This window comes from Salvia hispanica, chromosome 5 (genome assembly GCF_023119035.1).
Source record: "Salvia hispanica cultivar TCC Black 2014 chromosome 5, UniMelb_Shisp_WGS_1.0, whole genome shotgun sequence".
In the NCBI taxonomy this organism is placed as follows: Eukaryota; Viridiplantae; Streptophyta; class Magnoliopsida; order Lamiales; family Lamiaceae; genus Salvia; species Salvia hispanica.
The window spans coordinates 28,933,637-28,961,607 of record NC_062969.1 but is presented as its reverse complement, the minus strand read 5'-3'; the positions used below and the strand labels follow the sequence as shown (position 1 = coordinate 28,961,607).

At 36.2% G+C, this 27,971-nt stretch overlaps 5 protein-coding genes across 7 annotated transcripts; 3 read left to right on the top strand and 2 right to left on the bottom strand.

Moving 5' to 3' along the window:
- The first annotated feature begins 424 nt into the window (after nucleotides 1–424).
- LOC125191225 (probable receptor-like protein kinase At1g80640) lies at nucleotides 425–2,679 on the top strand. 2 transcript variants are annotated; one of them, XM_048088738.1, is made up of 9 exons: nucleotides 425–658; nucleotides 722–932; nucleotides 1,007–1,139; nucleotides 1,210–1,273; nucleotides 1,359–1,455; nucleotides 1,527–1,629; nucleotides 1,770–1,849; nucleotides 1,940–2,029; nucleotides 2,144–2,679. In XM_048088738.1, exons 1-9 carry the CDS (start codon nucleotides 510–512, stop codon nucleotides 2,300–2,302), a joined length of 1,086 nt encoding a protein of 361 aa, XP_047944695.1. In that variant the 5' UTR covers nucleotides 425–509; the 3' UTR covers nucleotides 2,303–2,679. The 2 variants fall into 2 exon arrangements, with proteins under 2 accessions (XP_047944695.1, XP_047944694.1); XM_048088737.1 differs by having other exon boundaries at nucleotides 427–658; nucleotides 1,731–1,849.
- LOC125191224 (HEAT repeat-containing protein 6-like) lies at nucleotides 2,269–18,123 on the bottom strand. Its single transcript, XM_048088736.1, has 28 exons — nucleotides 17,864–18,123; nucleotides 17,665–17,769; nucleotides 16,596–16,771; nucleotides 15,684–15,927; nucleotides 15,525–15,592; nucleotides 15,371–15,440; nucleotides 14,946–15,290; nucleotides 14,710–14,789; nucleotides 14,520–14,571; nucleotides 14,177–14,330; nucleotides 13,719–13,806; nucleotides 13,114–13,216; nucleotides 12,720–12,807; nucleotides 12,177–12,271; nucleotides 11,837–12,016; nucleotides 10,847–11,098; nucleotides 10,089–10,184; nucleotides 8,669–8,763; nucleotides 8,527–8,590; nucleotides 6,913–7,003; nucleotides 6,763–6,836; nucleotides 5,487–5,732; nucleotides 5,321–5,394; nucleotides 4,264–4,370; nucleotides 3,678–3,796; nucleotides 3,309–3,386; nucleotides 2,975–3,153; nucleotides 2,269–2,607 (listed from the first exon to the last, which is right to left on the bottom strand). Exons 1-28 carry the CDS (start codon nucleotides 18,026–18,028, stop codon nucleotides 2,487–2,489), a joined length of 3,609 nt encoding a protein of 1,202 aa, XP_047944693.1. The 5' UTR covers nucleotides 18,029–18,123; the 3' UTR covers nucleotides 2,269–2,486.
- A 33-nt stretch (nucleotides 18,124–18,156) lies between these two features.
- Nucleotides 18,157–21,690, top strand: LOC125191226 (protein COP1 SUPPRESSOR 2). 2 transcript variants are annotated; one of them, XM_048088739.1, is made up of 6 exons: nucleotides 18,157–18,340; nucleotides 18,429–18,659; nucleotides 19,493–19,616; nucleotides 20,169–20,242; nucleotides 20,683–20,840; nucleotides 21,372–21,690. In XM_048088739.1, exons 1-6 carry the CDS (start codon nucleotides 18,267–18,269, stop codon nucleotides 21,533–21,535), a joined length of 825 nt encoding a protein of 274 aa, XP_047944696.1. In that variant the 5' UTR covers nucleotides 18,157–18,266; the 3' UTR covers nucleotides 21,536–21,690. The 2 variants fall into 2 exon arrangements, with proteins under 2 accessions (XP_047944696.1, XP_047944697.1); XM_048088740.1 differs by having other exon boundaries at nucleotides 18,208–18,340; nucleotides 18,446–18,659.
- An 818-nt stretch (nucleotides 21,691–22,508) lies between these two features.
- On the top strand, nucleotides 22,509–22,913 carry LOC125189776 (glutathione S-transferase T3-like). Its single transcript, XM_048087011.1, has one exon. It carries the CDS (start codon nucleotides 22,509–22,511, stop codon nucleotides 22,911–22,913), a length of 405 nt encoding a protein of 134 aa, XP_047942968.1.
- A 982-nt stretch (nucleotides 22,914–23,895) lies between these two features.
- LOC125187462 lies at nucleotides 23,896–25,659 on the bottom strand. The gene is made up of 4 exons (XM_048084058.1): nucleotides 25,557–25,659; nucleotides 25,061–25,207; nucleotides 24,750–24,912; nucleotides 23,896–24,318 (listed from the first exon to the last, which is right to left on the bottom strand). The coding sequence occupies exons 2-4, from the start codon at nucleotides 25,196–25,198 to the stop codon at nucleotides 24,131–24,133; spliced, it is 489 nt and encodes a 162-aa protein (XP_047940015.1). The 5' UTR covers nucleotides 25,199–25,207; nucleotides 25,557–25,659; the 3' UTR covers nucleotides 23,896–24,130.
- Nucleotides 25,660–27,971: the final 2,312 nt, after the last annotated feature.

Below are 27,971 nucleotides of genomic sequence, written 5' to 3'. Positions count from 1 at the left end.
CAAAACCAACCCGATGAACATAACTATACAGCCTAAAAACTTAATTTTGATACCATACTGCATTAGAATTTGAATTTGGGCATAAAACTGAATTTAAGTTGTTGGAAATATATATTGTAGTAGTTAATTAAAACACAATTCAGTCTTCTAATCAGGTATCGAATTGAATTGGAGAGAGGAAACAAAATTGAATAGAATATGCACATTTATACTATCCAACGAGATAGGAAGTGAAGCAGTTGCGTCGGAATAACTGTTAGGTTGCCCACCCCACCCAATTTATTTATTTATGTATTTATTATTATTATTATTATTATTATTATTATTATTATTATTATTAGGAAGAGGATAATACGAAAATAATTAGATATAGTCAAAGTGGTTACTAAAGTTCATTTTCAAGTACTTTGAAACATGTCTGTGAATTTGTATTAAGCTGTTTCATTCATCCATTTAAATTCTAAACCGACGCTCTCTTTCTCTCTCTATCTCGTGAAATTGCACGAGGAATGCGAGGAGGAATGCAGTCGAATCATAAGCTGGTGATAGCAGTTATTGCTGGTTCAACTGCGATTGTAGCTGCTGCCATCATTTTGTGCGTTTTCTATATCTACTACTACCGGAGGAAATCCCACCGCCAAAATATGTATCGATTGAGGTACTTTCTTCATTCGCACCTAATTTTGAGATGCGGTGATGTAAATTGAATACGCATGTGCAGTTGTTTTGAATCGGATAAGACGAGTGGTGGTAGTTGCGGAGCTCTGATGATGGATTTTAAGAAGATAGAATCAGCCACTGATAATTTTAGAGAGACTAACATTTTGGGTGCTGGTGGCTTCGGATGCGTCTACCAAGGCCACCTCCAGCCTGCTAACATTTCTATTGCTGTTAAGAAGCTTTCCAATGCAGAAGCCATAACTCAATTTCAGGTCTCTCTCTCACTCTGTGTGTGTGTTTGTGTGTTAGTTGGTGATTAATTCTCCAAATTAGGTTTCAATTGCAGACTGAAGTAGAGTTGCTGAGTAAAATTGAGCATCCAAATATAATTACTTTATTGGGATACTGCATTCATGCTGAAACAAGGCTTCTTGTGTATCAACTTATGCACAATGGATCTCTGGAAACTCAATTACATGGTACAAAATGATTGTATAGCTTATCTCTCACAAATAAAGCCTTTTCTAATTAATGCACATTTCTTTTCAGGACCTTCTAAGGGTTCAGCATTGACATGGCATTTACGCCTCAAGATTGCCCTTGATGTTGCAAGGTGTGTGTGAGTGTGTCTATACTATAGACATATCATGTATTGAATCATCTTCTGTAGTTATATAGTTATGACAATTGTTGAACAGAGGATTAGAGTATTTGCATAAGCACTGCCGTCCCCCAATAATTCATCGGGATCTCAAGTCGTCTAATATTCTTCTGGATTCCAACTTCAATGCCAAGGTAAAGTTGCAAGCTTGCTATTCTACAATCTTACTTGAGTTGTGGGAAAATAACACAGTTTTGTTGATTAGCTTTCGGATTTCGGGCTTGCTATATTGGACGGTAGTCAGAAGAAAAGCCAACTCAAGCTTTCAGGAACGCTGGGTTATGTAGCTCCTGAATACCTATTAGATGGTGAGTTCTGTACCCAACAACTCATATATATGCATATATTTCTTTCATTTGTTACAATCTATAAAAGAACAAGGCTGGGTTATGTTGTTGGAAACAAACAGGTAAGCTAACAGATAAAAGTGATGTGTATGGGTTTGGAGTGGTGCTGCTTGAGCTTCTATTGGGAAGAAAACCTATGGAGAAACCGGCACCACCACACACCCAGTCTACAGTCTCATGGGTAAACCTGGCTACCTTATTATATACTCCATATACGTATACTATATAATAAGCTTCCAGCTAATTGGTCCATTGCAATACTTGCATGCAGGCCATGCCTCAGCTCACAGACAGAACCAAACTTCCCAACATTGTGGATCCTGTGATTGCAAACTCAATGGATATGAAGCACTTGTACCAGGTTTCTCGCTAGATTTCATTTTCAAGAATTCTACATACATGCTTCATAGAGAAAAAATCAGATGCATAATTGAAGGCAGCATACTAAATTACTAATCATATCTGTACATGGTAGGTTGCTGCTGTGGCATTGCTATGCATACAACCGGAACCAAGCTATCGGCCGTTGATTGCAGATATTTTGCTTTCTCTTGTGCCCCTTGTCCCTGTTGAGCTTGGTGGGACGCTTAGAGATGAAAAATCTCTTAAACCTACTACATATGTACATGCGTAGTCTCCATCTTTTTAGATATTACTAGTGGTCTTGATCTGATTTTGTGGTGGACTTAAATCAGCAGAGCTAAAAATGTTCCCACTAATCTCCATTGGATCATTCACAATTAGATAGTGCACTAGTTTTGGTGCACTAAAAATGTTCCCACTAATCTCCATTGGATCATTCACAATTAGATAGTGCACTAGTTTTGGTGCACTCTTCCAGTCCAGTAGCTTTCATATCCAAAGCCGATGGATATTTTCATATTAGGACATGCCAACACTTTCTTCAAACCCTTGTTCAGACTCCCCCTCCCATGTAAACTGCACAAGAACACAAGTTCTTCCAGCTTGTAGTAATGACGTGGATGATTATGAAAAGCTTTTATTGTCGCATGCTGAGATAGTCATTCTAGCTGGCTATAGATTTCAGTCAGTGCATTCGACTGTTATATCGAATCAAATGCTTAGCCAACACATAGAAACAGAACAAAGCTCAAATTCGTAGTTTATTTTCAAAACTGCTGATATTCAAATCAATGAGTTGACACATTTGGCATTCAAAGGGAAAAAGTAATATGCTACCTATAAACAACTCCCTTTCCTCCATCTCAAGTTTTAAAAAAGCCTGCTGCATTACTTGTTACTAAAACTCTCATTTAGAACAAGCTACAGGCCAATTTTTTCAAACCTTTGGGCAAGGAGATGGTGATTGTTGCTCTCATACACTTTAATCAGTGACTGAATTGTTCTGTATATAACATCCCTCTTTTGGTCCATAGACGCATGCTTTGCCTCATCAAGTGAATTACTTGTATCCCCAACAGATGAGTACAGGTTCTCAATCCAAACCTCAAGGAATGATGCTTTCTGTACAAGACATAAATGAAGCTGTTACACTTGACATCGAGATCTATATTCAAACAAACAAATGATACTTTTTACATAAAAACACCGTGCACTTAAGCAGGCGGTTCTATGAAACATGACCGTATCTGTGCATAAGAAAATGTCACTCATCTTACTTTGACAAGTAAATCTTGTACAGCTCGTTGATCACATCTGGAAGCAAGAGCCAGAAGATGCAGCATAGTTGATGTCAACTGTAACAAACAAAGAGACATCAATGTAAAGAGTAAACACAAACAACTCTAAAATATCTGTGTATTTTGAAAAGCATACAAGTTACAAATGGAAAATTATGATCCATAGACAATCAAAATGATTTTTTAAAAATATTTTCCATTCAAAGGCAAAGGAGAAAGTAAAGAGTTTGTACTTTCATCAATAGAGAATTTCCCAAGTTTCCTTTTATTTGGCGAATTTAAGTACGTTCATATAAATGAGTAATGACTCAGCAAAAAGCAAAGTTTATGAGAATTTCCCATGCTGACCTGCTTTTCCAGGGCAATCCGGTATTTGAAGTTAGAAGGTTCTGCAATCTGATCTGATTTAAAGTTCTCAACAACATGCTCCACACTTTTAACAACATCATAATATGATTTTCCATAATCTGCAAAATCAACATATCATAAGTAAAAACAGACAAAATGAAAATAAAACCAGTTCAAGACAAGGATCTACCTAAAGAAGAGACTGAATCTCATGATAGAATGATAAAACATCAGTCAATATATGTTCTAAGTATTTTTTTGAGTTGCTAGAAGGGGGAAAAAAAAAGCAAAAAAGCTAGTGAGCTTCAAATCATTTGATGCATGGTTTAACAGGCCATCCATGCTGAGCCAGTCAAACATTTAACCCAAAGAAAACCATAAAGAAATACTACGACCTCATTCCCTCTTTATGGTAAGATTCAGGAACCAATTTGTTTGTTTTTAGGTCCTAATTACAGGAAAACAATGCATCAATCAACCGAGTACAATTTTGTTTGTTGTTAGAGTAATGAAGTTGAAAAGGAGGAGAAATTGTTAAAGTGGAGTTCATATAGTTAATAATAGTATATAGCTACTAATACTTCACCATTTATAGTTTCTGGTGCAGCCAAGGCAGCAGCAGCTTGTATCCTTATCTTAAAATTTGAAGAATCCCGAAGTAGCAACAGAAGGATACTAAATACAGATGAGGTCCTGCAAAATATGTGAGTAGAGTCTTAGAATATGAAAGCTTTACATTAGAATGAATGGAGACCATCCAAGTTAATAACTCAAATGGATGCTAACAAAGTCATGATAACCCACATATGCTTTTAAAGTTATTGCAAGCATCATGATTTACCATAAATTAGTCATCGAAGAAAAGAGTCAGCTAAAACATGTTGACACTTGCTATAGTCAGAAAGTAACACAAGGCTTTTTTTATTAGCAGTGTAATTATCAAGACAAGATCATGACATTAGATATGTGTCAGGAGACCTAGAAGACATTAAAACCAGGACAAATTCCAGATTATCTGCAATATTAGTATGACAAACAGAGAAAAGTGAATAGATTAAAGAAAACTCATTCAGTTGTCGCGCTAGAGAATAGTTTTACAACAATAAGTTGTTCAAAAACAATTCAGAGATAGAAATAAAATCAGGATAACTCGCATAACTTGCCAAAGTGTACATATCAAGAAAGTATGTGGCTAGAAAAAACTAATAAAAAATACCATACAGATTATTTTATAGTTCTTACACTGAAAGGATGGATACACACATTGCTTGGTTGTGATAAACTTCCTAGACTAAGCAAGGTGGAAAACAGATGACTTTCCTGTCAGCATTCACTTCTAAATAGATCCAAAGCAACAATTTAGTCACACTACATTCTTCATATCTACAAGTTTGAGAATCATGATCTAGCATTTAATAACTATAGAATACAATCAAACTTTAGTGTGTTCTCCAGCAATTACATTTAAAACCCCCAAACCACAGAAGTTGAGTAATAGTAATATGATGCCTGCTCAATATATGGAAACAAACTGGAGCCCTTTCTCATGAACAAAAAGTTCCACCATTCATGCACAACATGTACATCGACTAATTAAGCCTTCCCATATTCCAATAAAACAACTATAATAACAGATCACTAACCAATCCATGTCTTGCAGCTTTAAAGATTTGTTCAGAAATAAATTGCTCAATGCATGACACACGTTCCATTGAACCTGTTAGCAATGCTCAGTTTCAAGAACACTGGTATAAAAAATGCTTACAAGAAAAGAACATAATAATAATAATAATAACAAATTTCACTAACCTTAACGTTTCCAGTTGTGACACAAGAAAGAAAAGCCTGCACCATCTGATCAAGCCAATCGAAACTCCCAGGGGAACTTTGAACAGATTGTGACCTTTCTTTCACATGATCCTTGAATCCTTTTCTGCCGTGGTATTCAATTTTAGAATGCATTGAATACGGTGGATCACCATTACAAGGTAATTGTTTTATGAATTGGATGGATCTTGCAAGATTCCCTAAACCCCTAACAGCATTTGCTTTGACCTGTAGCACATATAAACTAAAACATGATTAGGAGATGTGCCATGAACAGGTGACTGGCCCAATTAATGCTTTGAGGTTTAAAACCACATTACGATTGCCACTAATGAGCATATTACAACACCAAAAACAGTAATTATACACCTATCGAAGATAAATTTTTTGATGGAATTCAAAACCAATAGCTCATGTTTGTGACCCGTAACGAAAAGAGACATTAGTAAAGAGGGTTTGGAGAAACCAGTTATGGAGGCATAACCCAAGCTGGTGAACATAGATTTTGGAGCAATAAAGTTTAGGAGATCAAACTAGTATGAAATATTGCACTGAATAATCTGGAAATGTAATAGTACAAATGGTTAATGGAGTAAAATCCAAGAGACCAAGACATCTAGGGAAAAAAAACATGAATTTTTTATTATAAGAGGAATGGTATAATATGACCCGGCAGATAACACCTTGAAACTATTCTAAGGTTGCTTGTGAATCACAAAGGATCATGTTATAATTGAGAGGGAGGGATGTTTTCTGCAAGCAGAAGGTAAAAGGTGTGAATTCTTTTTGTATCTTACCTAACCTTCCAAGTGTGGAAGTACACATGGCCCAGAAGGTACTGGCTGGCTGCCTGATTTCTATTCTATGGAACTTAATAGAAGGCAATAATTCTTTTTCTTTTCTTTTTTTCCTGTAGTGGGAAATTTTTGGCCGAACATTAACAATCAGTTAAATTTCATGTGGTCTGTTGCAACTTGCAATTTATTATGGAGGTTTGTCTGCCCTACAGAATAAAATTATGATATTTACATAGACCTAGAATATCCATAGTTTTGGTAAGGAGATCATAAACTTGCGCTAGATGGGACATGCAAAAGCAAGAGCACACAAGTGACCAATTAGAATCAGTTCCATCACATGCACCGTATGGCTTACTAAGCAAATACGGAAGAGAGAAAACTTTCAATCTCCCTCATTCAGCCATAAAAGTGCTTAAAGATTTCAACCTCTTTGACAAATGTTGGACTTGGCTGTTTACCTTGTCATTGTCCCTGACCAGCCGCAATGCACTGTCTACTAGCAGTGTTGTGTATTCAAAACATTTTGTAGATCCTATCACAGGCAAGACATTAGAAAAAAAGATCAACAATTGCAATAAAAAAAATGTAGAAATCCAATAATGGCCCACCAATTGAACTTCTTCCATCATATAGTTCATCTAAGCAATGACTAAGAGAATCACATATGTTTGCTAATGCCCATGAAGCTGTAATACGAACCTGAAAGTTACAATGAAATGCATTAATTTAAGGTTAGAAAACATAAAGAAAGAACTCTAAAATGAGAATAGCAAACTCCCTCATTCAGATTATGATATTTAATTCATGCAAAGAGTTTAGACAATCAAGATAATTTAACAACATTCATGAACTAAGGCATCAATTGCCAAAGTCTAGAGGAAGTTAGGTTTTAAAGGCTCCTTAAAATATTTTATTAAGTTATTTGGCTAATAACATGATGTTCTACATTTGTATTACAACAATGATGCGCTAAATGAAACTACAGAACTCATGAAAAGCTTTTTAGAGATTATGTCAGTGTTTAGTCCAGGATTGCCATAACTGGACAAGCCATATTTTCCTACAATTATTCAAGTAAAGTTCCCCTCGAGATAGTGTACTGTAAGAAACCTACTCAAATCTTTTATTTGGTGTATGAAATCAAGTAAACACTGAGAAAACATATGCAAAATATAAAAAGCATGTCAACCGAAGTGTTGGAGAGGTAAGTGTTACAACAACTCAAGTTTATGCCAGAAGGGGAAAGGTGCAAGTGTGGCCATGCCCGATTCTTAGCTTTTTACTAATTTAGTTTAATATTAAGTTATTATTCTTTTACAAATTAATATTTTAGTTATAGGCCATGGATTCCTTTTTCCAGTTTCATAGATATTATAGATTAGGAATCAGTATCTTAGTACTCATATAAGAGAAGGATTATCTTTGAGGAGATTAGGAGAAGGATTATTTAGGAATTAGTATCATCTATTTATCTTTGAGGTGAAGTTGTCAGTTAGCTTGGACATAAGAGATTTGATTAACACCACTTCCAGATCGGTTAACACCGAAACTAGAAATGCCAGAGGAATGGAATCGGACAACCGGTTTGGGGAGTCTGAGAGGGAAACAAAGGAAAGTCGACTTGATTGATGAATTGTGTGGTAGACATAGACTGCAGGCAAGCTAGAATGTATGATGAAATTGTAGCTGCATGAGAAGGGCTTTGCTGTGGCCAATGAGTGTCGCATACAGAGGGCCATTCCATCGTAAAGAAGGGCACAAAGGCCCGTCTGGTACCACGCCATGAGCCAACACTGGGCAGCTGTCAAGCGCAAAGACCAACTAACAAAAACTATATAAGGTAACAAAAATGTCATGATTTTTTTCTTCTTTTATTGAGTTGGGGAATGGGCCCCGGTCGTTCACCATAAAAAGATGATAAAAAACATTTAGCTACAAGGTTTTTGGTGAAATGTCAATGTTTTATAAGTCAATGATTCATATCAATGATGGTAAACTTTAATATATCATGCTTTGTTAAAGAGTCTAAGCGCCTTGGCCATGTTCTCTCCATTTTGTACTTAACCCCCAGAAAAAATAGTACCTATGTTCTCTATGTGAAGACTAATAATGACTCTGGAGTTTGGACTCTGTGAGAGAGAAGATAAGATAAAACAAAAGAAAACTAAACAAAACAAACCCAGCCAAGAAAGGGAACTAGGACCAGAGGCCATAAAACTTACAGAAACCAGCGAATCATGTGCATTACGCTCTGCTGCCAGGATGAACTTTTCCAGAACTTCCGCACTGCAAAAAGAATGAAAACTGGAGTATTACTCAGGTTAACAGCACATGAAATTGTGAGACTTGACAGATTTTATTTACCTATGATATATTTGTGGGAAACATCCAATAACACCAATGGCTCGGCAAGCAGCAGACCTAACTGAAGGAACCTCATCATATAGAGCAGCATTAATCTGCAAAGAATACATGATAATTGTAAATAAGTTTAATCAGCACTGCCCCTCACATAATAGAGCCACCCTTATTTGCTATTAAGGTTCATAAGTCACTTGGTGGCTGAAATTTTTGTGGATATACTGCTATCAGACAAAAAAACAGGTTTGTACAATTTAATGGTTAGTCAACATCAGAATTTGAAAATACTAACACATAAGAGGCAAAAGATAATTTTTCTAGAGCAGAAGAGAAGAAAACACTGATATTTAAGCAAATGGAACAACTTGGGTAGATATTCAAACGAGAAAGTAGGTCTCAAGTGCAGAAAGGGCAGGTAGCTACAACTGATCACTTACAAACAGAAGACCAATGTTTTAAAAACCGGACCGGTGGACAAACCGGCGAGCTAATGGTTCACAGTTCAACTTGTCCGACCGGTCGAACCATTGGTCGAACCGGAATACTGTAGCAACACTCATAGTATATATTTAATGCAATATATATAATACAAAATAATTAAAATAATGTCAATAACAAACCCAAATGACATTATAATGCATAAATTTGGTGTATTCATAACATGCAATGTCAATAATCCTTCAATATATGAAGAAAACTCACTCCTATATAAAAACATTAAGTGAATGATAAAATAAAATTGTAAAAAGTTAATTAATATTTAGTAAATAATATAATTAAATCTATTAGTATACATTAAGCATTAAAAATAATAAATTAATCTATAACAATATACAATTAAACACGAATAAAATTGGTTTATAATAATAATTATTTAAGTACCTAAAACTTTACTAAGAAAAGATGTAAGAAGATTTTTTTTTTCATATTATTATATGTTTTCTAAATAGAAATTGTTATCAAAACATAATTCTACAGCTTAGTGCATACGCAATAAAAAATAATGAGTAAAAAACATTTAGAGTAAAGTATGGCAGGTTTTAATTAAAAAGGAATAAAGAGTAAAAAACACATCTAATTACGATAAAAATTAGAATTGATCTAGGAACATTACGTTTCCCACATCGAAGAGTAAAGACTATTCACAGCTTGGAAGTAGTACTATAAAAGGAGGACCTCGATTAGATTATAATTGTGCATAATTGCGCATTAAAATCAAAGTTTAAAATTTAAACCGGTTTAACCTGTTACCGGTTTCCGGTCAGACCGGGCGGCTTGAACGGTTTAAAACGGTCCAACGCGTGAGCGGTTTAAATGGTGTAACCGGACCGGACACGGTGCCGGTTCGCGGCCGAACCGGTCCGACCGGCCGGTCCGGTTTTTAAAACACTGCAGAAGACCATAGAGTGTACAACAGACTTACTGAAGATACAGTTATGTATTCCTGTTTGTCCTCTGGAAGGGAAATGAAAACAGGAGAAGTCATTCCAGCAAAACAGGTCACTGATGCAGCTCTTACCTATCAAATAAATTTAAAAATAAGATCCACTTGCCCAACTTATAGAGATTGTGATACATATTAATGAGTTGCATACATCATAACATGCACCTCAACACAAGTACACTTATGCCTTCAGTGAATCGAACAGCTCACAAGAGTATATTTACCTCATATCGTAAGAATGGATAACATGGACAAAAGGAAAAATGCAGAAGCCAACTAGAAACTATCAAAAAAAAGGTAACGAGGTAGTTCTAAAATAAAAGAGGCTTGACAAATCTAACAATTATTTCTTTCTTTACTCACTCAATTTACTTGTATATAATTGATTGGATTTAACAATATATTAGATGTTACAGATGCATCAATAACTTATTCCGCACTTTATGAGATCGAAATTATTGCATTTAATATTTATTTTGTTATTTTGAATTTCTTCCTATTTTGCCAATTAACAAACAAAAAGATATAATATCATCCATCCACAGAAATTTGAAAAAGAAAAATTGTTTCTGAAACTGTTTAGTTTAATTTAACATTATGCATTCTACTATTCAGAAATAAATGTTTAGTAGCTCATTTTCTTATGAGGTCTTAATACCATTATCTATTTCAGTTTAAGTTGAAAAACATGCCTTTTAAATAAAGACTTGAAGAAAATGAATCTTCTTTCAACTAACCATCGCAGAAGAATGATTAATAATAAGAGGCATATGCTTGATTGTTGCTTCCAACCACCTCTCATTTGCTAAGATGCATGTTTGAGAACCATCAATAGTTGAAACAGGGGTCTCTAAAATGTATGATGGCGCTGATGAGATTGCCTTTGTTTTCACATAGTCAGATGTAAACGGACTATCAAGAGATTTATCAGTTGAAAGATCTTCAGTTCCTTTAAAGCCAGAAATAGCCCGAAGACTTTCATCCAAAACCTGCATAAAGGTTCAGGTCAATAGAATAAGTTCATGATTCAGAGACTGTAGAAAGTTCATTTTCATCAGAGAGGGGAAAAAACTAGCAAATTATGGCATTTACGCTTCATAACTATTAAATTTTCACATACAAGCTCTAGTTAAAAACCTTGAATTAACGCTTCATGAACTATTAAATTTTCACGAAACACTCTGCATGTGAGAAATTGATTGAGAAAAGACGACAAACGCACATCATACATCATTTAGCTGAGTTGAGGCATATAAATGGGAAACTGACAAAGGAGGAAAAGCAATATTGTAAAAAAAAAAAGAAAAAAAGAAAAAGTAGACAGACACATTGGTATTTCACCCAATCAATCTAATTAAATAGCCAATTCTTATATAGTACTTCATCTATGTGAATCTTATTGTGCTTTTGTCTTTTATGAGGATTTTGAAAAGGACAACTGTATTTCCCTAATGGAAACAATTATCTTCTGTTCCTGATGTACAAGGCAGCTGTAAGATATAAACCTGAAAATTTGATCAGTGGTAAAGGTAAACTGTTTCCCAAGAGATGAGTAATACCAAATGAGGAACTACAATTGATTAATGAAGTGAGAGAAAGATCAGACCCTAAAATTGGTACACATCTTTGACACGTTGAGGAAATTATTGAATAATGTAAAATGCGTTGATATAATTGATGATGCTTAGAAAAGAAAATAACATTAAGTCGAAACGAAACAAATCTACCTTGACAGCAGCAGTCATGACTCTCTCCTTTAATGATACAGCAGTCTGCTCAACATTACCTCTCCATAGTCTTGAAGACTCATCAGGGAATGTGCTTAATACTCCATAAATGATAAAGGAAATTTGTTCCCAGCATAAGGTCATTACATTTGGATAATTATGGGACAAAGATTTAAGAGCCTGCAGCAACCAATAAAACATTATAATTGTCTGAGAAAATCTGAACCAAAGAAACGGTGGATACTTCAGGATAGAACATGATAGAGCGTACTAATGGATGTCATGTGCACCTCTGAAAAATTGAACTAGATGGTAGTTTATTCGGTAGAGAAAATGTCACCTGAAGTGCTTCTAAGCTTATTGACGGGGTTGATAATCGTTCAGAATATTGAAACAAGGTAAACAGTACTCCAGTAGTCTGACCTTCAAGACATCCTGGTCAATAATATTATCGTGCAAATAAATCAATTAACCTGAAAGTAACATTAGAATTTCTTAATCAAGAAACGTACAAAGGATAAAGAAGATAGTATCTAAATGATTAGTCCAAAATTAGTCCTTGAAACTATCCCAAAAAAACTTTTTTGCAGTAGTTTGCTCCATACTTAACAATTCGGTCAAAAACTGACGGTCAGCCGCATTTTGACTAGATTAGTGGGTTAAATATCATTCTAATTAAAAAATTAAAACTCTTATTTTGTTATAAAACCACAAACTATACAAAAAAATATAAGATCCATTCACCTCAAGTAAACAAAAAAAGAGGCAGGCACAAAAAAATATAAGATCAATCCATGTCAGGTTGTATAATTAGTTATAACTAATATTATTAATTTTATTAATTCATTATAATCCTATTGAACTATGGTTATATGCAGCAAACCTGATGAAATTTCTCCCAGCAGCATATTGTTGACACACATTGAGGCAGGCACAGAAAGAGCTCTGGTTAAGCAAATAATTGCTGCAGCCTGAAAATTGAAATCAAATGTATCACAGAATTCATTTCAAAGAAACATTGTTACAGTACAGGAAACTGCACTGAGTTTGCACACGAGACTAATAAACAAACCCCACAACCCAAAAAAACCAGAAATGGGGGAACATTCTATAAATGGGTCAGTTTTTTAAAATTTTGAAAGCGGTTACGTACACATTCACAAAAAGTGTGACACCCATTTTCAGAAGTTAAAGAAAACTGACCCACTTGCGGAATTTAGTTGCTGGTTTGACCCATTTTGAAAATTTACCCCAGAAAAAAGGAGCTTGATACTTACCAGCAAACTATTCCGATCATTATGATATGGAAAGCCTTTTTCAATTGTTGACTGGAGTGAAGAGATAACCCTAGCGAGAAGCTCAGGAGGCATTCTTGAATATCTATAGATTAACAAACAATTAAACCCATTTAATCAGAAAATTGATGCATTTATGAATCACCATTAAATTCTAAATGCAAATGATTGGCTCCTACTGCTGTAAAGTCTCCATTTAGCGGCTTAGGACTCCCATATCTTCTATAATCTATCCAGAAACTAAGAATGCAGAATACAGAAACAAATTCTCTAACAAAATTGTGGTTAGCAAGGATAAAAGCTAAACACTAGTCAAGCACAACGAACTTAAGCCTTCTCAGTATATAGTATACAAGACTCACAATTACTGAAAACCCAACAAGGCATGAAGAAAGAACAAGTTGTGATAGAACACATGCTTTAAAGCCTTCATAAAATGGTGGAGGGCTCCTAGGAACTAATAACCTCATTGTTTCTTGAAAGAATCAACCTAATATGGTTAATATGGACTAAAACAAAAGTGACAAAAACTTCAGAAGTAGGTGGAAATTAACAAAATAATTGTCAGTTCCAAAGCTAAAACTTACGGTGTAGATGCTATCAAAAGCATTAGGATTTTAAATGACAATGCCAGCAATCTATTGCTTGTTTCTTGTTTGATTAAATACAATGTACCTGATCAATAAAGAAAATATTTCATCAATCATACTGCAGATCTTAGAGCATCATATTTGAAGAAAAGCTTAGTAGAAAAAAATAATTTCACTCAAGAGTTTAAAATGTCTTTGTAATTGTCCAATTTGTGAATTTGACCAGAACCATATGATTAATCATGCCTTAATATGTAACCCAGCCTTAACTGAACCATGATTTACTAAATTTGACTCAACTTCACTTTTACATAGCAAAAAGCTCTGATGCACCATCAGATCGCTGAATTAAAGTCGGAATTGGCCAAAATTGCAACTACTTGCTAAACGTAAGTACAATTTTTTAGATTAGAATAATTATGCAAACAAGCAAAACGAACTTTAGATCCCAATACCTGAATGAAGTTGCATCAAGATATGCCCAAGAGAGCTAGAAAGTGTAGTAAACGACCCATGTTTTGAGTGCTCCTTAAATTCTGCTACCTGTAAGGAAACAGAAGCAGGCCCATCCAACATTGCCATAATAGTAGAAGCAGCTGCAATCCGGACCTAAGAAAAAGTTTACAGTGTCTTAGTAGTTAGTACAGAATTTCAAATAAGGAAAGAAGAACACAATTTACATTATAGTAAAAGACATAGATTGTTGCAGAGTATTTAGAAAATGTATATAAAAATAAAAAGAGTAGTGAAATGGTTCATTTGATAGCAACTGCAGTCAATATGAATATATGAAGAAACCTTTAATGAAGGGTCAGAAAGAAAGCAAATCATCAGAGTAGTGTCGTAATTCCTATATAAAGAGAAAGAGCCAATAAATGTAACGAACAAAACAAGAAATTAGGAATAAAATCTTTAGCCAATACAAACCATGAATGAATCATTTACCACAGCATATAATAAACAAGAGGCGAAGGAGAGCATGCTTAACCTGTGTTGTAGCACATCATTGGATGGCAAAAGCATTGTCCACTGAGCTGTAAACAATTTGGGATCAGCTCGGCAGAGATCCTTCAAGCAAAATCCGGTTAGTCGGTTAGAGGAAAGTGATGTTGGTAAACAATAGTAGAAAAAGGACGCTCTACATAGGTTAAGAAAATTAAAAGAGAAAATGGACAACTAAAAAAACATAGGTTAAGATATTAGATTAAGAGAAAATGGACTAACCTGAACACAAATAATTGCAGCTAATCTAGCCTTAACTAAATATGCTTTGCTGTTATCCATTACTGATCCATCACTATCACTGCAATCTGAATCTGATGAAATAAATTCATGTCCTGAAGAAACTAGACTTTCCTCATGTTTACGCTGTTGATTTCCCGCACCCTTTTTTCGTAAGTGTGGAGGCCTATATGGGCCACTTTTTGATTGATTTGATACTTCAAATGGCATGTTTTGGCTTTTCGATCCTACTCCCTTCAAGTAATTAGTTGGTTGATTCATAACTGATGGCTTGTTTACAAGGCCATAGCGGAAAAAGATTCTCAATGATGCTACAAATCCAGCCACCTAAAATATTAGATACAAAGATCGATTCATTGCAAAGGGACTTCTTAAACATGCAATCGATATAAGATGTAGTCTCTTACATGTTCTGCAAGATATCCTCTAGGCTCTGCAAGAACTAAGTGCAAACATTGGAGAAGCTCAACATAAAACCTGATAAATATTTTCACACCAGTTGATTTTTCATGAACAAATTCTTCAAACAAAAAGTCTTCCTAAAAAGGATGAGAAAATTACGTGGCAACGGTATTATCCTCCATCAAAAGACCCTTAGAAGCCAAGATGTCCATAACTTTTCTAAGGACCTACAAATAAATAAATAATTAAACAAATCCTTTATTGCTATTTTAGTTGGTGTTTTCAACTGTAACACAAATTTAAACAATTGGCACATACCACAATCGTTGACTTCCAGATTTCAACTGGCAAAGAAGCACCTACTCTTGAGTATGTTTCACCAATCATGGCAAATGCAACTGTAAGGACTTCACACACTCCTCTAGATACTGAATAATTGTCACTAAAATATGTAGAATGCTTTGAGTCCCCTTGAAAACACGCAACCACTTCAAGAACAAAATTCAGCAGTTGCCCGTTTTCAGATAGTGAAGCAGCTGTCTGATATAAACTAAAAAGTAACCTGAAAGTTGAATAATCAACTAGTGCATTAGCTATAGGTGATATCTACTTATATATTTACAAATATTGCAGCATATGCAAGCAAGCCCAACCCAGAAAATGGTTAAAACTAAAGGAGAAATAGGGTGAGGTTTTAGAGTTTGGAAGAAAGTTAATGTAATAAACTTGAGGAGCTTTAAACTAATGCTAGGACGAAGCACTAGAAAGCAAGCATTCCCCCAAATGAAACAATGTACAAATAAAACAAGCATCCTTTAATCTGACTATGCTGATAACATCATCTTAGCATGTGAAAGAAATATGGCTAGGAATATGTGATAGGGATGACATAGTACACCAGTGTGGGCCATTGGTTGTCCATCCATAATTCCATGTCAAAAGAAGGATTAAGAAAAGGAATTGGTAAAGGAAGAGAAAAGAGGGAAGGCATGACTCTGAGAAATGAATGAAGGAGAGCAGATTAGTGGCAGCCTAAATTGGGCCCGTCGCATACCTATTTACAAAAATATAACTAGCTACAAGACGGTATGCAGGAAGTAAATTTGTAGTCCGTTTTATAACTTTATTCATGTGCTAGGAGTAACTCTTCCTCTTGTGTGCTCTGAAACTACAACAGTATATAAAGAAGGAGTGGGAGAAACATAAAGAGAGGAAGACAAATTACCATACCTTAAACTTTCTAAGCAATTCTTGGTGGGTTTGATTAGAGCAACATTTCTGATGATTACTCTCTCTGTTTCAACATTGCCAAAGAAAACCTGCACTATCCTCTTGAAAGAGTCAAGCACAAGGCCCCACATAGTAGAATTCATTTCCAGAAAAGAGGAATGACTGATTTCATGGATCTGCAACAAAAAAGGAAATATTCAGCTACACATGTCACAAACTTGTTTTAGAACCATGATGGACAATTAATTTTTGTAATACAACCTCACATTATTTCCTCTTTTCTTGTATTAGGATATGAACATAAAATTGTTTCTTAACTTCAAATTTTATTTATGTAGGCTCATATGATAATCACTAAAGTTGTTTTGACAATGAGAAACATTTGAACGAACTGACTCTACAACTATTAATACTAGTGTTAGAAGTTATAACTAGAAACGGGAAAAGGGACAGAGCAAATTTTACTTCTCAATCCAAAGCCAAACTGGTCTTTTGTGCGGCTAATCTGAGTATCGTATCATTGTGCAAATAAAAATAAATGAATCAGAAAGGAAAGGGTTTAATTATCTTTAAAGTTATGGACTTTGGTCAGTTTGGCAGTTACAAAATGAATGTTAACTTGTAGCTCGACAACACTAACTTTCAATTTCCAAACTTCAGCCTCAAGGACAAAGTTGTTCTGAACAAGGAGGAAATTGATAGCAACTCATTAAATGAGAGTTTGCCAAAATTGGGTGAAGAATGGGAAGCAGACAACGACTGAGTCTGCATCGCATATGGTGGAGGGTTAGGATGTTTCCTAGTAGTTTATTCGCAAAACCGCCACTTATGTAGTTAACTAGAGTTATTTGGGTGATTGGTTTACAACTGAATGAACTTAATTGAACTGCTTTAAACTGAGCAACTTGAAAAAAGTGAGTCTAAATCCTTAATTTGATAGGCCGAGACTCTCAGTCGAAAGAATTGCAAGTAGTTCGTTGTAGTCCTCACAACACCACCAAAACTCAAGCGTGATATGGAAATCCAATCAGCGAAAAAGAGGTATAACAGGACAGGTGCAAAGATGTACCAATGCAGATAATTTAACGAAGGTCTGAGTAACATCTTCAATTCCTTGTTGATAATAAGAGAGGTCGCGAGCCAACTCCAATAATAGAATCAAGTCGGATGTTAGCTGCGATTGCAAGTACATGTTAGCAATCAGCAGCAAAAATGTAGGATCGGATCGGATCAGATCAGATTTCGTGGGGTTGGGAGTTGAAGGGTACCTCGTGAGGTGGCAACTGCGGCGCAGCAGCAACGAGAGAGTCGGATGGGGACAAAATTAGTTTTTCAAGGAGGCGAATGACGGTGGCGCACGGTGGCGAAGCCGAGTTTTCATCCCTCAGGGTCAGAAACGCCGTTCTCCATGACCTCACCGCCGACGAAGACATCGAAACACTCAAAATAAAAACAAAAAAAAATGCCAGATTTATAAAAAAAAGAAAAAAAATTGCCGCCGCTCAGTATTCAATTTGAGCCCACTACAGAATATGGGCCAGTGAAGATATTTAAAGCCCATTCGAATTAGAAAAAATTGCAGACGATAGTCTTCCATCTCCCTGCTCCTAGAATTGAAGTCATCCTCCAGCTCCGGCCACCGCCCAATTTTAGGAGGAAACGGTGAACGAGATGAAGGCAAAGAACTTTCGTAAAAGAAGAATTGAGGTGGAAGACGAGGATCAGGACCAAGACCAGGAAAAGAGGTGCGATGCTGTTCATCAATTAATTAATTGAATAATTTCGATAGATCTGTGTATGTGTGTAGCTGAGATTCTGAGGAATTTCATTTAGTTTGGCTTTGTCGTTAGAGGAGGTGAAGTTTCTTCAGAAACAGAGGGAGAAGAAGTCGGGGATGCCCGCCCTACCGACTGTGCCGTCTGCGGCTGCCGCAACTAACAGTAGTGCGGCTGCTTTGACTCGCACTGTTAGTGATAAGAATGAAGGCGAGATTGAGAAGGACGACTTAGTTTTGCAAGACACCTTTGCCCAAGAAACTGCTGTCATGGTGGAGGACCCTAATATGTATGTTATCCTACTTAATTCCTGTTACGTCCTCGCTAATGGCTTGCTCTTTATAATTGGATTGGAATTTCAATGACCTTGCTTCCTTCCAAGTAGCATGAATGTCATAATTAGAATGCTCCAATCAGAAATGAACTGAGGTTATAACTCTCCAGTGATTCAATATTGGCATGAATGCTAAAATGTTTGACATAGGTTTTGCTTGAGATCTTAAAGGAGGAAAATCGTCTAATTTATGAACCAGGCTGGAGTTAGTATTGACTATTGAGCTGTTACCTGTATGCCGTATTGCTGTTCGTGTTATGATTTTATTGGTGAGCCAAACCTGTTACAACTATATTTCTATCTTTTAGGAATAAAACACTTTCACAAAGCCATGCAATCTTATAGTAAAACCGTAATTTTGATGAAACACTCCCTTAATACTTTGATGTAGTTATAATGTGTTGTTAAGTTCAACTAATTTGCTAGTTTTAGGGGAACGGTTGTAATACTAGAACTCTTATATGGCTTTTTAAGGGGTTGAAAATTGGATTGAGGGTTGCAATTATGTAGTTTCGTGTCTTCAAAGTCATGGTGTTTAGTTTGAAATATGAATTGCAGCAATAACTTCCATTTCCATGTTCCTTCTCATTTTCTAAATCATTATATAGAGTAGTGCTTTTATATTTGGGTAAGAGAATAATGTGTTAGGCACAAACAACATATGAGTTGAAATGGGGTGGAAGTCGTATAGTTTTAGTTGTTATAACCAAGATGCATTGCAAATAATTCAACCATTGTACGTTTGTTTTTATCTACTTTCTGTAAAAAAAATTTAATGTGATGTGCAGGTTGAGATATGTAGAACAAGAACTGGCAAAGAAAAGAGGCAAGAATATTGATGCAGAAAACCAAGTCGAGAATGAAGTTCAGCGTGCAGAGGATGAGCTGTATAAAATTCCTGAGCATCTGAAAGTGAGTGGTGAAAATCTTTTATTATAACTGGGTTCTAAATGAGATCGTCCCTATCAATGACAGCTAAATAGTTTACCCACCAAGATTCTACTAACCCAAACGAAATTCCCACCCTAACAAATACTATTTCCCAAGTACTTTATCTTCTAACTATTTTCGGCACTAAAATCGGAGCAATCAACTTACTGGCCCTGGTCCTGAAAAGACTATGTGTCTTAGTCAAACTCAAGCTTCATTTGTGTTACTATTGACATGAATGCTTATATTGTCTGGTACAGAGTCTCTTAGTTTATCTTTATTGTAGATATACTATTTGCATTGCTTCTATAGAAAGTATTTTCCTACATCAGGGGTTATTATAATAGAACAGCAGGCAGTTCTTTTCACCAGGATGATGAAAAAAGTCAATGAGTGCTGCTTGTTTAGGTTACAACTTTCACAAATTTCACAATTTTGTTCTGTGTCTCTTCTCCCAGCATCCTCCACTAAATGCTTTATGGCATTCTAAGATTGAAAATCAATGTTACAAAGTCCCTGGTATTCTTTTATCAGGTGAAGAAGCTAAACTCAGAAGAGCAGTCTACTCAGTGGACAACAGGGATTGCCGAAATTCAGCTTCCCATAGAGTATGCCTTTTTCTTTTCTTTCGTGGTAGACATTTAAGCTTCTAATCAGTAGGGACTAGGGAGTATGGGAGAAACTTCATTGTCAATATCTATGGGAAGGTTTATAGATAAGAACAACCAATGAATGAATGACAATAGCAAGTAATAACTACCAAGCCCCATTACACTATGGGGGCGTTTACTTTGAGTGACATGATAGATATAATAAAACATAGATTGAGTATTTGAAGGAAAAAATGGTCAAACAAGCGCAAAATTTTATCAATCCATCATATCACTCAAAACGAATGCCCCCTTTGTGGATAGGCTATATTGTATTTTGCCATATAACTTGCTAAGAAAATGATCAGATGCATGGCCTTCAAAAAAAATTTCTTGTTTAGGAAGTGCTAATGTCAATAAATTGTTACTCGATGATTAACTGCAACTGAACTCTGTAGATACAAACTAAGAAATATTGAGGAAACAGAGGCTGCAAAAAAGCTCTTACAGGAGAGGAGGCATGTGGGTCGTCCAAAAGCAGACTCCAGCATTCCTGCAAGTTTCAGTGCTGACTTTTTCCAGCGTGGCAAGGACTATGCGGAGAAACTTAGGAAAGGTGATTTCATTTTCTTTGCATATTGAACCATATGAAGACAATCCAAGAATTATATTTACGTCTTATCCTTGCATCAAATCATTCACTTTGAGACAGAATGATAATGGTCTTGCTATTTGACATTACCTCTGTCAATGTGTGATTTCAGTGTGACCTGTTTGGGAAATTTAATCCGCTGAAGTCTAAGTCAAGCTGATGTTAATATTCTATCCATGTTTCATTCAACTGATGTTTTGTGCAAATTGATTAACTTGGATACTGTAAAACGGAAAAGTTAAATCTTTTGCTGTGACTACTAGTAGAAGTTATGCCAATGAAGTTAAGATTCCTTGCCTAATGAACATGAAATGGATAACCTTGTTATTGGGTATTTCTGAGTCATGTTGTGGGTTTTTTTACCACAGATACTCTGATGGATAACCTTGTGGATTTGAGTGTATTGATCAATGCAATAATCCATGAGATTGGCTTATTTGGTTTCCTTAAAGCCTGGCTGATATATTAGTATTTGTCTTGATAATATATTTTCAGACCATCCAGAGGTTCACAAGGACAAGGGAGCACAGGAAACTGGTGTGGAGGCTAGAAATCAAGATTCAGTTGCAGATGGTGCTGGTCGAAGGCAAGCTGCCACAGATGAGCTCATGCTGGACCGCTTCCGCAAACGAGAAAGACAACGGATGACTCGAAGATAGCCTGAATAGTTGTTGGAGTCATATGGAAAGCATTGTTCACTTGTATTTCTTATATATGCTTCCGTTGGGAGAATGCCAAGTGCAGCATTAGCACTCAACACTGATTTTTTTTCACCAATTATATTCTCTAGTGCAATCAGTTGAAGATTTCTTTAGTGCCTCCTTGATTAAAAGAAATAAAAAAAAAAAAGATCGTATCGTAAGAGCATCCACAGCGGCTGACAAATTCAGCCCGGTCTCGTCTCGGAGAGACGAGACGCCGCTGTGGCGTCCATCTCGTCCCGGTCTCGTCCCGAGCCCGTCCCGCGTCCCGTCTCGCCGAGGCAGCTGGCGAGACGGTCTCGCCACGCGCTGGGCGACGTGGCACGTCGCTGTTGGTGCGTGACGCCCACTCGTTGACCCCGCGAGTGGGCGTCGAATATCTGATTTTAATTTTAATTTTTTTTTTAAAATCGCTTTAATTTTTTTTTTTAATTAACGGTAATATTACCGTTTTTTTCAACGGTAATAATTTTTTTTTTCTTATTCTATAAAATACACACTACTCTCTTTCATTCTCCATTCCACACACAAACACTACAAACACCACATCTATTCTTCTCTCAATTCACTTTTCTTTCCCTCTCCAATTTCTTTAAAAATGTCCGGTGATGAAAACTCCAGCGGCTCCGACGGCTTCGATTTAAACGCGTTTGGTGACTGGGGGGGCATGTACAACTCGCTGGCTCGTTCGTCAACGCCGGGCACCGATGGCTCGACAACGCCGGCGCCGTACCAAGCTCCACATTTCGATCTGGATGCATACTATCGTCCCTCCCCCCCTCCGAGGGCAACGTAGGGATTGTCCCAAATTAGGGAGAATTTTCAGGAAGAACACATTCAGGAATACCGAGGACGAAGAGACGAAGAGACCCCGGTGGAGGAGGAGGTGGATGAGGATCTAGGCCGTCATCCATACAGCTCCAAGGAGACGATGACTCTATACACCTCTTGGCTCACCGTCTCGTACGATCCCATCGTCGGGAATCAACAAAACAAATTGTGCTTTTGGCAGAAGATCACCGAGCTTTACAACACAGATTCAAAGCCGAGGGGGAGTCGCCCCCGCACCGTGAAGATGCTCCGCGCTCATTGGGACCGGGTTGACAGAGATGTCAAAAAGTTTTGCGCGGTCTACGGGGGTGAAGCGAAGCATTACCAAAGCGGAGCCAGCGAAGCCGACATTCTGCGAGCGGCGATGCGCGTCTTTAGAGACGACGTCAAAAAAGATTTCAAACATATCGATGTTTGGCAGCAGAAACGAAGATCGGTGGGCTGGCGGTGTCCAGTCCTCGAGCTCGAAACGTACGAAGCACACGGGGGGTGGCTACTCGTCTAGTGAGGGCGGCGGATCGGTAACGCCTCACATGAGGCTGGGGACACGCCCACTGAAGCCGGTGGCTCCTCCTCCGGTTCCCGACGTCGACCGCAAGGGACCAAGGCGGCGAAGGCGGCTAGAGGGAGAGGGAAAGGGAAGGGGAAGGGGAAGAGCCGGGGCGAATCGAGCCAGGCGGGCGCGGGCGCGGGCATGGGCTCGAACACTTCCCTGTGGTCCGTATACATGCTCTCCACGATGGCTGACACTTCCAAGATGACGCCTACCCAATACGAACATCATGTTCTCGGAATGCAGGCGATGGCAAGGCAACTTGGTCTTCAGCCGGGTGCACTGCCACCGGCTTCGGGGGATGATTCGCCGACGGAGTAATTTTTTAAGTGTTTTTAATTTCTAGTATTTTAAATTACGTGTGTTTTTATTTTTTAGGATTTTAATTATGTGTGTTTTTATTTTTTTAGGATTTTAATTATGTATTTTTTTTTATTTTTAGGATTTTAAATTGTAATTTTATTTTATTTAATGAAGTGTGTTTTTTATTAATTGGATTTGTTGAAAATAAAAATGAAAAATGAAATTGAATGAATAGTTAAGAGATGAGATGGTTAAGAGATGGATTGATGTGGGTGCTATCTCTTAGTTAAGAGATGGAGTGAAAAGTACAGTGGGGCCCATGAATAGTGAAGAGATGAGACGGTTAAGAGACGGATAAGAGACACCGCTGTGGATGCTCTAACAACCAGATCTTTGCACTGAGCTTGACAAAGAAGAAATATAAGCATACCCTAGGCGAGTGAAGAGCAACAATTTTAGACGACATATTTTGTAGGTTTTATTGTAAAGATTGCAGATAGTATATTTTAGCTCAGTTACACAAATTTTAGAGGTAAATCTTAGCTTGATTCCTCTACCTAAATATTTTAGTGACAAAAGATAATGAAACTTTGCGTAATAGCATTCACACGAAGTTAGAGTGAAATAATGATAAAAGAATGTAGTACCATGTTTACTTGAAAACTGTCACAAACAAGTGAACAGCCATTCTCTCTTAAGCTGCTGTCTCCAGATAATATGTTAATTCCACTTTTTGAATCAGGAAAATATGGAATGTGTTCTGTCTCGATTCAGCACATTATAAAGTCCTTTAATGCTAGTTACAACAAGAACTTCTCCAAAGATATGGAATCGCGGAATCGGACCAATTCTCTTGCAAATGAAATCTATCCTTTGGGAGGGTGGGATTCTTGTTGATTTTTAGAATCTTCCTTCTTCTCCATAACTTGTTGTATACCCTCTTGATAACCCTCGATAAAACTTTTAAGTGCATCTCTATAAGCAGAAGCTCTGGTCATGTAAACTCGTTGCAGAGCAGGTCTTAACGTCTCCATTCCTCCTCTTGCAGCCACAGCTATATAGTGCATACAAAACAAAACCAAACCAAACCAAACCATAATCATTAATCATCAATAAACAGAGCACATAATTCTGTCATACAAGTATGATCTTGTTCCTCTTATTAAACAACCATGCTAACAAACAACTATTTTAATGCATATCAATACTTGCAAGTTAATAAAATATCACTACTTATAATGGAGTGCAATTACACAAGGGCCTGGGTGCAGATTTTGCATCAATTTTAATAATTTATAGTCTAAATATATTAAGCAATGGATGCCTGAAGTGATAATCTCTAATACTCTAACAAAGTTGAGGACGTGGACATGGAGAAATCTTTTTTAAGTCTCTTCCATATGCAAATTCATCTTTCCTCTTCTTTTTCTAACTTTCAGATTAGAGTTGCACATTTTCCTGAAAATAATAGGCAATACCCCTTACCAAGATCCTCTAGAGTTGACGGTTCCTTCTCTTTCGACGTCCCTTTTTCACCATTGAGGATATTTTCATTCTCCAGTTTCTGTTTGTATTCATTTGGCCTGAGTTCTGGACCAATATCCCTGACCCAGCTTGCAGCATACAGTCTAGATGCTTCCTTCAACACCTTAGCATCTCCACATATACAAGTATCAATAAAGATGGTAGGTTTCATCTTGTTTATGCAATCAAATAGGATTTTCATTCCATTGCATTCCAATAAATGAGACGAAACAATTATTTGAAACAGGAGAATCATGATTAAGATAACTAACAAGGTATCGCTCCTTCCAAGTAAGCTTTTGGCGCTTTTTGATGTGGGGCGGATCAGGCAACGACGATGGAAATGCTATCTCCTTCAGATCTTTTCGAACATAGTCATAAATCTTCCTGGAGACCACTCTCAGCTTCATTCTGGCAAGCTGTAAACAATACACAAGCGAGTGTAAAATGCAATCACAAACTCCTTTTTATGCAAATTGGCGACTTCCGTTTCGTTCACACATTTAATCGAGCATGTGGTAGACAATACAGAGTTGAACATATTGACGAACCAACTTGAAATGAAGAGTATTTGCGTGAAGATGAAAACAAAATACAAGCATATCGGGATTAAATGCAAGTGGAATGGGAATGGGACTGGGAGTTAAACTGTTGGGGTTTGGAGAAGAACGGTGAACGGGGTGGGGTGAACGGCCCAACTGAAAAGAATTGTTCCACATAATCTGAAGAATCTACAATCAGAGGTAAAACAGTGAAAAGGAGGCTTACCGCGGCGGCAGCGTGAGGGCCGCCGATACTACGGCGGTGAATAGAGCAGCGACGGTGTGGAGGTGAGGGAGACAATTTTTAAGAATTGATGTTAACAAATTCATTTATTTAATAATATCACCAATAATCATGCCATTTTGTTTTTATTAAATAAGTGGACCGCCTCATTAGTCCCAAACGTTTTGGATTGTGACTAGGGATATTAATTGGGCTAACCCGCTCGGATTCGGGCCAATCCACTCGGGTTGTCGGGCTATTTGCGTGCGAGTTATTCGGGCTGTGAATTTTTCGGGTTATAAATTTTCGGCCCTAATCCTAAATGTTCGGGTTTCGAGCTAACCCACGGGCTATTCGGGCCAATAGTAATCTTATATGTTATTACTACTTTCTATCCAATCCAATATTCTAAATTATTAAAAAGCAGATTGTCGCAAATAGTAAAGTATTATCTAAGTGATCAAGAGAAAGAAAATAATAGCTATTGAAAATTGAAACAAAATAGATAAATATATCGTTTAGTTAATAGCACACATGAATCGACTACAATTAAATGGAAATCATGCATTTCATAATTACTTCTTTATATCAGTGTTGTATTTAATATTGATATTACCAAATATACTTCATATAAGTATATAATCCAAAATTTTAATTATATTTTTATATTAAATGCTCAACCCGTGGGCTAACCCGCAACCCACCCGGGCCAGCCCGTATGACCCGCCGACCCGAACGGATTAGCCCGTGTAGCCCGCTTTTGAATATGGGTTGCGATTTTTCGGCCCTAACCCTATGATTTTACCTGGTAATTCGGGTCGACCCATGGGTTTCGAGCTAGATTGACATCCCTAGTTGTGACACCATAAACTCCTAACTAAAAAACTAGCACTAAAGGATCCTTATGTTTAATATAATCACGAATGATATTTTTTCGGAGTAAAACATCATTAGGCCCTATAAGGACATTTTTATCACTCCATTATGTCTGTCATCAACTTTTTTAATATAATTTCCTAATAAGTTTTGGTATTTTATACGTAATTAAAAATTTATCATTATTTACCGTTTCTAATTTTTTTTTTATAATATACAAATTTATCATTATTTGCATTAATTAATATGAAAATAACAAAATGAGACCCTTTATTTCTTATAAAACTCATTTTTAGTATTTTTCCGAGTTTCTATTTCCCCTAATTTTTTTTTACCTTGATTTACAGATCAATTTTGTTTTTTTTGAAAATATTCTAATTTTGCAGTATTAATTTATAAAATTACATTCTCTTAATTTCAAATACTATTATTAATAAAAAAATCTCCAAGGACTAAAAGCTAATAGCATATACTTGAATATTTTCAAATAACTCATGTTAAAAACTATGCAAATTTATATGATGTTCATATGATGTTAAAATTTTTTGGTTTGAATGTTCATATGATGTTAAAATTTTTTGGTTTGATCTAAATTAAAATTCTCAATAAAATATCAATCTTAAAATCTTCTTAAAGTTAGGCTTAGAATAACAAATTAGTTCGATGATATATAATGAAATAATATTTAAATGTCAGCATTTTCAAGAAAATAATTACTATATCATTTAAATAAATATGAAATATTTTTTATTCTGTGTATTATTGATTCAATTTTTTACTGCATAAATAACTTCACCTTTCTATATTTTTGGTTGTTTTAGAATGAATTATAACTAGTACATATTATTACCACTAACTAGAAGTAGAGGGATTTAAGAAGTTTTTTTTTGCAAATAATGACAAAATTTTAATCACGTATTAAGTACCAGAACTTATTAAAAAATCATATAAGAAGTTGCTAAAAGAAATGTGACAGAATTCATATGTCAGCAAATTTAGTGATTGCCAAAAATTCCCTTCAAGCCATTTGGGCATTTTCGTCCGAAAGTGACTAAAAACACTGCATTCGTGATTATATTAAATGTTAGGGTCCCCTGACGCTATTTTTTTAGGGGTATGTGGTGTCACTCTTATTAAATAAACATTTTTAATAATTTGTCACCAATTATTCCATCCGTCCCTTATTAATTGACACTGGTTGACTTGACATGACGCTATTTTTTAGGGGTATGTGATGTCACTCTTATTAAATAAACATTTTTAATAATTTGTCACCAATTACTCCCTCCGTCCCTCGTTAATTGACACCGGTTGACTTGACACGAGTTTTAAGAAATATAGTAGAAAGTGGGTGGAAAAAGTTACTCCCTCCGTCCCTTAAAATTTGGCACCATTTGACCCGACACGGGTTTTAAGAAATGTAATAGAAAGTGGGTCTAAAAAGTTAGTGGTGTGTGGGTCCTACTTTTATATATTAGTTTTAAAATAAAATTTGAGTGTGAATAAGTTAGTGGAATGTAGGGTCCGCTACCAATAATCGTA

What these genes read in the sequence shown, in the direction of transcription:
- LOC125191226 (XM_048088739.1), top strand. Translation starts at nt 18,267, where the DNA reads ATGAAGGCAAAGAACTTTCGTAAAAGAAGAATTGAGGTGGAAGACGAG. An exon ending in GAAATTCAGCTTCCCATAGA is followed by an intron (nt 20,243 to 20,682) that starts GTATGCCTTTTT and finishes TGAACTCTGTAG; the next exon opens with ATACAAACTAAGAAATATTG. An exon ending in TGCGGAGAAACTTAGGAAAG is followed by an intron (nt 20,841 to 21,371) that starts GTGATTTCATTT and finishes ATATATTTTCAG; the next exon opens with ACCATCCAGAGGTTCACAAG.
- LOC125191225 (XM_048088737.1), top strand. Translation starts at nt 510, where the DNA reads ATGCGAGGAGGAATGCAGTCGAATCATAAGCTGGTGATAGCAGTTATT. An exon ending in AAGCCATAACTCAATTTCAG is followed by an intron (nt 933 to 1,006) that starts GTCTCTCTCTCA and finishes TTTCAATTGCAG; the next exon opens with ACTGAAGTAGAGTTGCTGAG. An exon ending in ATTGCCCTTGATGTTGCAAG is followed by an intron (nt 1,274 to 1,358) that starts GTGTGTGTGAGT and finishes ATTGTTGAACAG; the next exon opens with AGGATTAGAGTATTTGCATA.
- LOC125189776 (XM_048087011.1), top strand. Translation starts at nt 22,509, where the DNA reads ATGACTCTATACACCTCTTGGCTCACCGTCTCGTACGATCCCATCGTC.
- LOC125191224 (XM_048088736.1), bottom strand. Translation starts at nt 18,028, where the DNA reads ATGTCTTCGTCGGCGGTGAGGTCATGGAGAACGGCGTTTCTGACCCTG. An exon ending in CGCAGTTGCCACCTCACGAG is followed by an intron (nt 17,770 to 17,863) that starts GTACCCTTCAAC and finishes TTGCAATCGCAG; the next exon opens with CTAACATCCGACTTGATTCT. An exon ending in TAAGCTTAGAAGCACTTCAG is followed by an intron (nt 12,017 to 12,176) that starts GTGACATTTTCT and finishes TGGTTGCTGCAG; the next exon opens with GCTCTTAAATCTTTGTCCCA.
- LOC125187462 (XM_048084058.1), bottom strand. Translation starts at nt 25,198, where the DNA reads ATGAAGCTGAGAGTGGTCTCCAGGAAGATTTATGACTATGTTCGAAAA. An exon ending in CTTGGAAGGAGCGATACCTT is followed by an intron (nt 24,913 to 25,060) that starts GTTAGTTATCTT and finishes GGAGATGCTAAG; the next exon opens with GTGTTGAAGGAAGCATCTAG. An exon ending in GTCAACTCTAGAGGATCTTG is followed by an intron (nt 24,319 to 24,749) that starts GTAAGGGGTATT and finishes TGCACTATATAG; the next exon opens with CTGTGGCTGCAAGAGGAGGA.